Source organism: Panthera uncia (genome assembly GCF_023721935.1).
Source record: "Panthera uncia isolate 11264 chromosome E2 unlocalized genomic scaffold, Puncia_PCG_1.0 HiC_scaffold_20, whole genome shotgun sequence".
NCBI lineage: Eukaryota > Metazoa > Chordata > Mammalia > Carnivora > Felidae > Panthera > Panthera uncia.
In genome coordinates, this window is record NW_026057589.1 from 13,261,491 (window position 1) to 13,274,361 (window position 12,871).

At 39.7% G+C, this 12,871-nt stretch overlaps 1 protein-coding gene across 2 annotated transcripts in view; it reads right to left on the reverse strand.

The window, feature by feature from the left end:
• GLG1 (golgi glycoprotein 1) overlaps nucleotides 1–12,871 on the reverse strand; it is a 149,761-nt gene that overhangs the window by 52,795 nt on the left and 84,095 nt on the right. For both annotated transcript variants that reach the window (XM_049622652.1, XM_049622654.1), the window contains exon 2: nucleotides 7,729–7,761. In XM_049622652.1, coding sequence (XP_049478609.1) covers nucleotides 7,729–7,761 — 33 coding nt within the window. The remainder of the gene's footprint in view (nucleotides 1–7,728; nucleotides 7,762–12,871) is intronic.

Consider the following 12,871-nt stretch of genomic DNA (forward strand, 5'->3'; position numbering starts at 1 on the left):
GAAGGAAGGAAGGAAGGAAGGAAGGAAGGAAGGAAGGAAGGAAGGAAAGAACAAGCAAGCAAGCAAGCAAGCAAAGCTGTCTGATAGCTCAAGGATTTAGAGTAAACAGCAAGAAATGACAGAAAAATTATAAAATACAAACCACAGATTGCTTCCTTACTTTTATGCAAACTCAGATGTCCTATGATGGGCTAGAAACTGATTTTTTGTCAAAGCCATTTAAATAATCACTTAGATCTTCTGAAATGTCTTTAACTTTTAATTTGGCACCCCTCATCCTTTATTTTTCTTTCTTTTACTTTGAGAAAGAATTCACATACTATAAAAGCCACCACTTTAAAGTGTACAATTCAGTGGTTTTCAGTGTATTCAGAGGTGGTACAACATCACCATTTTCTAATTCTAGGACACGCTCATCACCCCAAACAGAAACCCTACACTCACTTTGTCACTCCTCATCCTTCCTGCTCCCATTCTTTGGAAACCATTAATCTATTTCCTGCTCTTTTATATTTTAAAGTTTATTTATTGGGGCACCTGGGTGGCTCTGTCAGTTGAGCATGACTCTGGCTTACATCATGATCTCATGGTTCAATGAGATTGAGTTCAATCCCCACAAGGGACTTGCTACTGTCAGCACGAAACCCACTTTTGGATCCTCTGTCCCCACCCCCCCCTCTCTCTGCCCCTCCCTTACTCGTGCTCTCTCTTTCAAAAAGAAACAAACATTTAGAAAAAAAAGTTTATTTATTTGAGGGGGGAGGGGCAGAGAGAGATGGGGGGGTGGGATGGAGAGAATCTCAAGCAGGTTCCACCCTGTCAGCACAGAGCCCTCCTTGGGGCATGAACCCACGAATCGTGAGATAAGGACCTGAGCCAAAATCAAGAGTCATTTAACCAACTGAACCACCCAGGCACCCCCTGCTCTTTTATTTTTAACATGACCTAGTAATGATTATTACTCTAAGTAGAAAGGGAATTTAGCACACGAAGCCACCAGTATCTTTTCCTCTAGAAAACACACATTGCACACTTCATTACTGACAGTGGATTACTCATACCATACTTGACAAATGTCCTCTCCTGAGTGGTTATAATCAACTAAGAAAAATAAGTGCAACTGACAATAAGTGCTATCAGTTAGCAGAATGCATTTCAGCTTCAACTTTCTTAAACATAAGATGTTCACTTTTAATTCATCTACATACCCATCTCCCTCACCCAGACACATATTGAGTAACTGCTATAATCTGGAATCCAGCTAGGTGACAAAATTGAGAAGAATGAAGGAAAAAAGCCACCGTCTCGGCATTCAAGGAGCTCAACCACAGGAGCCAAAAGATTTGAAAGAGTCAGACTGAGAAGAAAATAATTATATATATATATATATATATATATATATATATATATATATACACACATATATATAGTGATAAATCTGATACCAGATGCATGCAGAAGATATTATGGGAATACAAAGGAAGAATACAGCTCAGTGAATGTGGAGGAAGGGCAGGTGTGGGAAGCAAAGACCAAGTTATACTGGGCTTGATCCCCAAGAATAAGAAGGAATTTTGTCAGGTGGGAGATTGGGGTTCTAGGAGTACAAAGCTAGAGAGCACAGAGAGCGCAATAATAACTTCTGGGGACATCCACAGTTCAGAACGGCTGCAGTTGAGGGATGAAAGCTGGGGCTGGCAGGTGGCAGGCAGGGGTCAGATCACACTGTGTATTAGAGCTCACATGAAAGAATGCGTATTTTACCTTACTAGAAATGGGAAGCTAATCAACAATTTTAACCAGAGAACTCAAAAGCTTAACTCTGGTCACAGTGCAGAGAAGGGCAAGACGACGGGAGGTTAGCAGACCAGTTAAAAGCCATGTACTGCTGGCTGGGAGAAGATGCGATGTATCTGAGGTATTTGGGATAATGACAAGTTTTGGGTATGGAGGGTGAAGCAAAAAGCTTCCTTCACAGCCAAGCTCCTTGAAAAGTATAGCTCATTTTATCCACTTCCTCTTCCATTCATCTTACAACTTTTACATCTTGTTTAGTTGAATAAGTAGTTAAAAAATCAAAACAAGCAGTTTCCGGACAAGTCCTTTTCTGAAGTCCTACCAACTCCCCAGAGACAAATATTTCAAATTCCTTTTGCTGATTTTTTTTTTTTTTTACAGAAAGTACCTCTACAATTTTAAACTACCTAATTAACTGCTATTTCTTGATTTGTTAGTTTTAGATATTCTGTAATATTCTATAAAACTTTATATGGTAAAAGACAAAGAATGAACTTCTATATACTTCTTCCTGATCCCAATTCTCCCAGTATAGTTAAATCATAATGTCAGATGGTGAGTATTTACATTAGTGATGCTATACAAAAGTATACATGCTGAGCTATATAGAACATTATTATTTCATTCCTTCCACTTATAGTCTGTCACAGAGTTAACAGTCATTTATTTCATGGGCCTATTTTTCTCCATGGTCGTTACCAATTAATCCCCAATCTCTAACTGGAAAAGTAGAGAGTTTGGTTCTAGAAAGGACTATGAGGCAGAGTAAAAATGTGAAGTCAGCAGTTGGAGCGTGGAGTTCTGTGGAAAGGAGTAGGCTAGATAAAAGACAGGAACCACACACTGTCACCAGAGAACACAGGTGACAGGACAGGAACCAGACAGGAACCACACACTGTCATCAATTGCGCCAGGGAAACCCTGGCGGCAGTCTGCTTAGTCATCTGTGTGTTCTCTCCAGATTAACAGCTCAGGTGTGAGAAGAAAAGACTCGCAATGGGCACAGGGAGGAGCCTTGGCTTAGAAGACTCATGCCCCGTGGGAACCACTATCTCTTATAACAACCCTCTGGGCAAAGTTTTCAGGGTCTCTGCAAGGGACACACTCAGGTATGAGTCACCGCTTCAGGGAAGCCCCAAGTACGGCACCCCTACCGAGTAATTACAATTCACTTACAGTTCTTTCGGGTCCAAACAGAATGTACCATTTAGGATCATTTTCATCATGACCTATACTGCCTTAAAGCTTAGTCAGTATTTTACTACTACCAGACCACCAGAGATCTGAGTTACATAGTGAGTAGAATTCAAATTCTCACGAGGAAAGGGAAAGGGTTTTATTAACCTTTCACTCACAGGACTATTAAAATAAGCTGCTATAAACATTCTTGAAATGACACACAAACATTCCTGTTGAGTTAATAAATATCTGGAAGTGAAATGGTTGTATCATGTATTATGCTTATGTTCAGCTTTAGTACGTAAATGCTAAGCAGCTTCAAAAGTAGTTATACTAGGGGCGCCTGGGTGGCGCAGTCGGTTGAGCGTCCGACTTCAGCCAGGTCACGATCTCGCGGTCCGTGAGTTCGAGCCCCGCGTCAGGCTCTGGGCTGATGGCTCGGAGCCTGGAGCCTGTTTCCGATTCTGTGTCTCCCTCTCTCTCTCTGCCCCTCCCCCGTTCATGCTATGTCTCTCTCTGTCCCAAAAATAAATAAAAAACGTTGAAAAAAAAAAATTAAAAAAAAAAAAAAAGTAGTTATACTAATTTACATTATCACTATCGATGCATGAAAATTTCCTTATTCCATAGTCACATCAATCCTTGGTACTGATACCATCCGTCTTTACAATTCTGGCAATTTATCTAATGGTGAATCACTGAGGTTTTAATTTCCATTTCCCTGATTACTAATGAGGTTGAGTACCTTTTCATGTATTTATAGGTCATTCAACCATCATCTTTAGGAAATGGATGTTCAACTATCTTACCCATTTTTCTTTTTTTTCCTTTTTTAAAGATTTATGTATCTAAGTAATCTCTACACTCAATGTGGGGCTCGAACTCACGAATTTGGAGATCAAGAGTCGCATGCTCTTCCAACTGAGCCAGGCAGGTACCCTTCCTTTTTCCTTTTTTTTTTTTTAAATGGCTTATCTCAAATTTATCCATCCAATAGTTATGTTGTATTTTATCTTATGGCATAATTTCTATTTTAAAAGTCACTTAAATTAAAAAGAAAAACAAACTGAACCACCAAAAAACAGTTCACTCATTTCTCTCATCCTTTGTCCCACTCCCCTAACCACCACCAATCTGTTCTCTGTAACTATGAGCTTAGTTTATTTAATTTTTAAATTTATTTAGATTCAGCACAGAAGAGGGAGCATCCAGTGTTTTTGTTTTTGTTCTTTTTTAAAAAGAAATCCATACAAACATTTACTCTATCCCTGCCCAAGGGTGGAGGAGAAGGGGTCAGGGCACTACTGGGGCTACAGGCCTTTGCAGACAGCCCTTGGGGGAGGGTGGGGCTCCTGCAGGAACAGTCCAGAGGCCAGTAGGCCTTGTGGGGCAGGGTCTGGAAAGCGAGACCCTGAGGGCTGACACAGGAGCCGGCTTGGCTCCCAGAGGTCACAGAGTCCAGGTGGGTTTGGGGGGGTACCAGTTCCCCGGCTCTGGCCCAGGCCAGGATGGACTCTCAGTCTTGGTGGCTGCTGAGGTGCCAGGTCCCCCAACTCCCCGCCAACAAGAGGGAAGGCAGCGCCAGGGTCTTCCTCCTCTGGGTGGAAGACGACAACTGTGCAAGTCCCTGGGTTCAAATTACAAATAATAAAAACAACAATATAAAATTTAAGAAAAAATTTAATATTTGAGACAGAGATAGCGCACGAGCGGGGGAGGAGCAGAGAGAGGAGACACAGAACCCCAAGCAAGATCCAGGCTCTGAGCTGTCAGCACAGAGCCCAACATGGGGCTCAAACCCACAAACCGTGAGATCATGACCCTAGCCAAAGCTGGATGCTTAACTGACTGAGCCACCCAGGCACCCCAACAATATAAAAATTTAAAAGACAGCTCCTGTCCCAAACACCCACAACTAGCCTGCCTGGCCTGATCCCCACCTCCAGCAGGAAAGAAGAGGCAGGGACAGGAGGCCTCGCCAGGCACTCAGCAGAGCTCACTGGGTTTCACTTTAACATAACGTTAAAAAAAAAAAAAACCACAACAAAAAAACCCATAATGTTTAGCATTATCTCACTTCAGCATAATGCCTTTCAAAGGTCCCACCATGTTGTCACAAATGGCAAGATTTCATACTTTTTTATAGCTGAATAATAGTCCACTGTATATATATCACATTTTCTTTATTCATTCATCCATCAATGGACACTTAAGTTGTTTCCATGTCTTGGCTACTGTAATGCCGTAATGAACATGAAGGTACACGTATCTTTTCAAGTCAGTGTTTTCATTTTCTTGGAATAAACACCCAAAAGTGAATTTCTGGATCGTATGGTAGCTCTATTTTTAATTTTTTGAGGAGCTCTATGCTATTTTCCATAGTGACTGCACCAATTTACATTCCCCCCAACAGTGCATGGGGATTCCCTTTGCTCCACATCCTCACCAGCACTTGGTATTTGTAGTCTTTTTGATAACAGCCATTCTGACAGGTGTGATTGTAATCTCTAATTACTGACTGGTATTATTTTTTCCTTAAATGTTTATTTAAAAACACAAAACAAAAACAAAACAATAAATCCATCTGGTCCTGGAGTTTTCTTTATGGGAAGATTTTTACCTCCAGATTCATTTTTTTAAAGTAAATACAGGTTACTCAGATTTTCTACTTCTTCCTGTGTTAGTTTTGGTTAAGTTTGTTTTTTTAGGAATTTGCCCACTGGGTAAACATTTTCAAATGCATTGGCCTAAAAACTGTTCATAACTAATCTTATCTCTTGCTTGACAACACTAACTCATTCCAGAACTCCCTATTAGGTGGAAAGTTGTTTAATTTTTAAAATTTGTTCCATTAACTTTAATGGGAAAAATTATAATGCATCCTATTCTGACCCAAAAGTGGATTACTTTGCTAGTACTGCCATCAAAATACCACAGACTTGGTGTCTTAAACAACAGTGATTTATTTTCTCACAACTCTGGAGTCTGGAGGTCTGAGATCAAGGTGTTGGCAGTACTGATTTCTTCTGAGACTTCTCTCCTTGGCTTGTAGATGGCCATCATCTTTTTGTATCTTCACATGGTCTTCCCTCTGTGTCTATGTCCTAATCTTCTCTTTTTATAAGGACGTCAATTCTCCTGTTTTCTGTATACTATTTGGCCCCTATTCAGTAGTGTCAAATCCGTCCTAACCCCCAAAACCTTTTGGGGTTCTAGGGCACAGATAAGCTGCTTTCTGGGATTTCCCCTATGGCAGATATTTTATTCCCAATCTTATGCTTTATAAATAATGCCACAACAAATACTATCTTATAGACACATCTGAATCCATTCTTTTAAGTGTAACTATACACAAATTCTTCGAAGTAAAAATGCTAGGCCAAAGAATATACACGTTTTAAGTTGACTGCTTTATAAAGAAGTTTTTCATATTTATAGTCCTATCCATAGGCTAGAGAGGTATTTAGCCACTTTTTCTTTTATACTTCAAGGGACCTAAAGTCTTTGTAGAAACTACTCAACCTTTCCATTATGGCGTGGAAGGCAACCAAAGACAGTATATGTAACTGAATGTGCGTGGGAGCATTCCCATAAAACTTTATGTGTAACAGTGGTTTGGATTTGGCCAATGGGTAGCAGTTTGCTGATTAGTGGGCTAGAGAGCTTAAATCCCCATATTCCCATCAATACTGTGTACTTATTAATTTTTTTATATTTGCTAATCAGATGGGTGAAAACAATGCACTCATTTGTCTTTTAATTTTCACACTTTTAACTATAAGAGAGAATCAACTTTTTCATTATTTACTGGACATCTTTTTCTTTACCTGTGAATAGTATATAAATATCTGTTGCCTGTGTCTATTAACAGCGCTTTCTATTAAAGAATATAGGCCTTTTTATCGGTGTTGCAAATACTTTTTCATAATATACCTAACATTTTTGAAGGAAAAATAAAATCTTTTGAGTTTGTTTAATGCAATCAAATTTACCAATCTTTTTTTACAAATATAGTTCTTAATGTTCTGTCATGTTTTAAAACACCTTCCTCGTGTTCATGTTTTCTTCTAGTACTCCTGTGGTTTTATTTTTACTTTGAATCTCTGACCTATCTACACATTCTTTAGAATAAGCAGTCAATCTAAGCAGCTAGCCTGCTTCTCTGCTCTTACATCTGCCCTCCAAACTGCCTTCTACACTGTGACAGTGATATCTTCCAGCACTGTCAGATATAGGACTACTCACTCCTCTTTTAAGACCCAACTCAAGTCTCATTTCCACTTTTAAGTCTTTCCTGACATCAATCCCCCCTGAGCAAAATTCACTTTTCTTTCCGCTAACTCTAATACAGGCCTCTGTCTTCAAGGTGTTCACTTGCAGGTGCCTGTAGTTTCTATCACAGTGTACGGTACATAGTATGTGACTGTATTATGACTGAATAAAACAACTTTAAAATATGGAATTCTAAAGTTGTAAACTTGATAAGCAGAGAAACAATTATTTTCATATGGTAGCTATAACTGAAGTAAAATTTAAACTTAAGTACGTAAATATTATTTGACAAAACCTGCTGGTTTCTAGAATGGAAGGGTATTTGCAGATTTACCATGATCCTTAAATAAGGCCGATCATCGTGGTTAAGATGGAGGCAATCTAAGAAGACATAATATTTCTCAGAATAACAGGAAAAGCATCCTGAACCTGTCACACATATAAAGCATATACAGTGAACTCTGGAAAATCCATACTTACATGATTGCAGTCTGAAGAAATCTCATTTTCAGGCTAAAAGGGGGAAGAAAAAGACAATGTTAAAAAAAAAACAACTCAAGTTTTCAAACACCACCAAAATAAACTCAAAACAAGAAATGTGAATATTTAACTGAATATGCTTCTTCAATTTAAGAAGGAAAATGGGGCTTATATATCTTTTAGATAGCTGGGGAGAAATATACCAGAAAAGGAGATGAGACATAACCTCTTCGTAATCAATGGTTTGATCTGAAAATAGGGACAGGGGAGAATAAAGTACTAAAGAAACAAAGCTATAGGGACATCAGGATCCTTACAGAACACTTCATAATTCTGAAAGCTAAAGAAAATCAGGCACAATACAGGTGTCCTTTCTAAAGTTAGATATCTTAAAAAAACAACACAAAACAAAACAGACTTATTAAAGAGGGCAGGGGCACCTGGGTGGTTCAGTCGGTTAAGCATCCAACTGTGGATCAGGTCATGACTTTGCAGTTTGTGAGTTTGAGCCCCGCATCAGGCTCTGTGCTGACAACTCAGAGCCTGGAGCATGCTTCTGATTCTGTGATTCCCTCTCTCTGCTCCCCTACCCCGATCACTGTCTGTCTCTGTCTCTGTCTCTCTCTCAAAAATAAATACATATTAAGAAAAAAATTTTTAAAGAGGACAAAGAAGGTCCATCAAATGATTTAAAAACTAGTCTTATGCCACCACTAGGTGAAGTGAGGTCATGGGTACATAGGACCTCTATGTAACTTCTTAGGAGCCTATAATCTTGCAAGTATATCATTTAAAATAGAAAGTTTTTTAAAAAATAGAAATTATATATATAGTCCCATGACTATATGTGCTCTGCAAAGCCAGGTACATGTACCAGAAGTAAAATGAACTTTCTATTCCATAATTTAAAAAGTAAGCTAGGTTATGCTTAATGTTACATAACGGCAATACACATATTTAGTTTCCTTGTTCGTGCCTTTAAAAAAGATACAATTGTAAGACAATACCATTTCATTTGAGTTTCCATAGCATTCCAAACTGTTCAAAGGAAGGGAATTCTGTGCACCTTCTATGAAATATCACCAAAGCAGGTCCTAAAAGATGCCATTTTCAAAATAAAAAGATTCTCTCTATTCACGGATAGAGATAAGGCAATAAATAGTAAATATTAACAAGTCAAGCAGCCACAACTAGCATCAATCACTTCAGAAAGAAAAAGTTTTCTAGGGAACTACTAATTCCACTGTAGAATTTAATAGGCATTGACACTAATATAAAAACTTGTTTTTGTACTTATTCATAAAATATGATAACTGACTTTAATTAGGTGTGCCTGGGTAGCTCAGTCGGTTAAGCGTACGACTCTTGATTTTGGCTTAGGTCATGATCTCACCGGGACTGAGCCCCGAGGTGTGCTGTCAGCGCAGAGCCTGCTTGGGGGTCTCTATCTCCCTCTCTCTCTGACCCTCATCTCCACGTATATACACTCTCTCTCAAAATCAATAGACACACACACACACAAAAGGAAAAGTGACTTTAATTAGATTCCTAGGTAATCATAAAATTACAACATACCATCTTTGGACTGTTCCCCCACTTGTCTACATAAAAACAGGTAATGCCTTTTTGGGGGGGCTTTCTAGTCTCAGAAATCAGCCTCTATACTATGACTGAAACTAGCTTAACTCTGCTCCCTCCACTTCAATCCCAAGTGCTTGTCTTACATCTCTTAACAGTTTATTATTAGCAAGAAAGCTTTATTTTGTTTAGGCAGCTTTCTGCCTGATTATCCTGTTTTAATCTATCCCTTAAATATTTTCCAATCAATCAGCAATTCTTGCTCTTTCTCAAACAAAGCACAAAGCCAATTAGTAACACTATCATTTCAACTAGTATTCATTTCTACTACACAATAACTTTGGATTAAAGGGGCATTCTTGAGGGGGGCCAGCCGGCTGGCTCAGTTAGTAAAGCATATGACTCTTTATCTCAGGGGTTGTGAGTTCATGCCCCATGTTGAGCGCGCAGCTTACTTTAAAAAAGGAGCATTCTTAAAAAAAAAAAAAAAAAAATTTTAACGTTTATTTATTTTTGAGACAGAGAGAGAGAGCATGAACAGGGGAGGGTCAGAGAAAGAGGGAGACACAGAATCTGAAACAGGCTCCAGGCTCTGAGCTGTCAGCACACAGCCTGACGCGGGGCTCAAACCCACGGACCGTGAGATCATGACCTGAGCCGAAGTCGGACGCTCAACCGACTGAGCCACCCAGGCGCCCCTAAAAAAGGAGAATTCTTGAAAGAAATCCAGAGCATTGGAGCATTTTCAAAATAATTTATTTAAATAATATGCAAGTTGCTCATGGAAAAAGTGTTATGTTTACAGTTCACAGGACCTATACGAGCAAATTGACAGTTTTAATGGCTTGCTTCCCTACATTGGTAGACTGGATTATTTCCCCTAGTTTTTTACTCCTCTTTAATAGCATCTGATACCCACAACATTTGCTCTGTAACTCTGCACAGCCTCCTGCTGCGCAATGAGTATACACCCTGCTCCACTGATATAAGGCTAGGCTACTATTGACTTGCTTTAGCCAATGGGATTTTAAATAGACACAATAGAAGAGATTTTATTTACTTTTTAAAATGTTTATTCATTTTTTGAGTGAGAGAGAGAGAGAAAGAGAGCATGAGCAAGGGAGGGGCAGAGTGATAGAGACAGAATCCAAAACAGGCTCCAGGCTCTGAGATGTCAGCACAGAGCCCGCTGGCAAGCGGGGCTCAAACTCAGGAACTAGGAGATCATGACCTGAGCCAAAGTCAGACGCTTAACCGACTGAGCCACCCAAGCGCCCCAATAGAAGTTTTAAATGTGCTTTTCACTCTCACACTCCTGCCATTTCCCAAGAGAAGAACACGTCCAGGCAGCTGCTAGTACAAGGAAAAGAGACATGTGCAGCAGACTTAAACCCTACCTATAGCCCAGAGCAGAGCCATCCTAAATGACTTGCAGAGCCATGGGCAAGAAAAGTAAGTATCTGTCATTATGAGAACTTGAAATTGAGGGAGATTGTTATGAAGAAAAAAAATGAATAATATACCTATCAAGCAAATGGAATAATAAAAATCTGAAATCCATTAAGCCACAATTGATAATAGCTACAATCTAATTTAGTGAATTATGTTAGTAAATACAGAGTACTTATAGCCTTTTATGAAAGAAACACGTGAGCCACGGAGACACAAATGAACTGCACATTTGGAGCCCAGTGTTTCGTTTTCGTCTCTTTTGTCATCTTAATTTGCAATAGGCAATAAACTTATTTTTTTTTCTTTTTAGATTTAGTATCTCTTCCAAGAAAGAGAAGATGACAACATAGGAATGCTATAAGAACCAGGTTATGATTTGGGCGCATGGGTGGCTCAGTCAGTTGAGCACCCGACTCTGGCTTAGGTCATGATCTCTCAGTCCTTGAGTTCAGGCCCCACATGGGGCTCTATGTTAACAGCTTAAAGCCTGGAGCCTGCTTCAGATTCTGTCTGTCTGTCTCTCTCTCTCTCTCTCTGCCCCTCCTCCACTCATGCTCTGTCTCTCTCTCTCTCAAAAATAAACATTAAAAAAAAAAAAAAAAAAAAAGAACCAGGTTATGATGTTAGGCCATTGAGACTAACAGAACTAAACAGCTATGAAGATTTTCTATGTATAATTGCAAATAATTTCAGAAATTTAAAAGGATCTGTAGAATCAAAGGTCATAGAGATGGTTCAGAGGAAGTGAACAGAGACCTATCTGCAAAATATAAAAAATAAAGTAGTATACCCAAACAGTGGGAACATGAATGCCAGCACAAAGTGACTCCAGAGGAAGTGTAAAAAGAAAATGCTATGGTTTAGCACGGCCATTTGATAAGACTCTAAAAGGCAAAAGTATCAGGGACCAAAAACAGATGTGGGTGCGGATGCAGGTTTGATTCTCAGACTGTACCACTCCCATGATGTCCCAATCAAATCACTTCATCAGACATAGTATGTACCTACTTCTGCAAAACTATAAATGCAGATAGGCTTGATTACCTTTAACCTAAGAAGATGAATCGCATAGAGAATAAAACCCAGAATTACTAAGGTAGAATAAGGCTGAGGATTTTTTGTTTACTTTGTTATCAATGACATAATACTCTGAAATTATCCCAAGAAATGAAGCAACAAGTAAATACTGGATAATTATGATGGACCCAAAATTGTGTGAGGGATTGTTGTGGGATACAGAAGAAAGATAAGACACTGTCTCTAACCTCAGGTGGTTTACAATCCAGTTGAAGAGATAAAATGGTGAAGTCATGCAATTAAGCAAGAACTGGGACTTGGGCTAGGCCTGAAAGATGAGACAAAGGAATGATTTCCATGGAGTACGCAGGGTAGATGATCCCCTAGAGCTCAAGAAGAAAATAAGAGAATCTCTCTTTACTTTTTTAATGTTTTATTTATTTTTGAGAGAGAGAGCAAGTGAGAGAGGGGCAGAGAGAGAAAGAGACTGAGGAACCGAAGCAGGCTCCATGCTGTCAGTGCAGAGCCCCACGCAGGGCTCAAACCCATGAACCTGCGAGACCGTGATCTGAGCTGAAATCAAGAGTCAGGTGCCCAATCGACTTAGCCAATCAGGCGCCCAGAGAACCTCTTCTTAAAAAAAAATCATCTTGGGGCGCCTGGGTGGCGCAGTCGGTTAAGCGTCCGACTTCAGCCAGGTCACGATCTCGCGGTCCGTGAGTTCGAGCCCCGTGTCAGGCTCTGGGCTGATGGCTCGGAGCCTGGAGCCTGTTTCCGATTCTGTGTCTCCCTCTCTCTCTGCCCCTCCCCTGTTCATGCTCTGTCTCTCTCTGTCCCAAAAATAAATAAAAAACGTTGAAAAAAAATTAAAAAAAAAATCATCTTTTAATTTACATTTTAAGGTTTTATAATGCATATATTAGAATACTTAAGGGGCACCTGGGTGGTTCAGTCAGTTAAGCATCCAACTTCAGCTAAGGTCATGATTTTGCGGTTCGTGGGTTCGAGTTCCATGTCAGGCTCTGTGCCGACAGCTCAGAGCCTGGAGCCTGCTTCGGATTCTGTGTCTCCCTCTCTCTCTGCCCCTTCCCCGTTC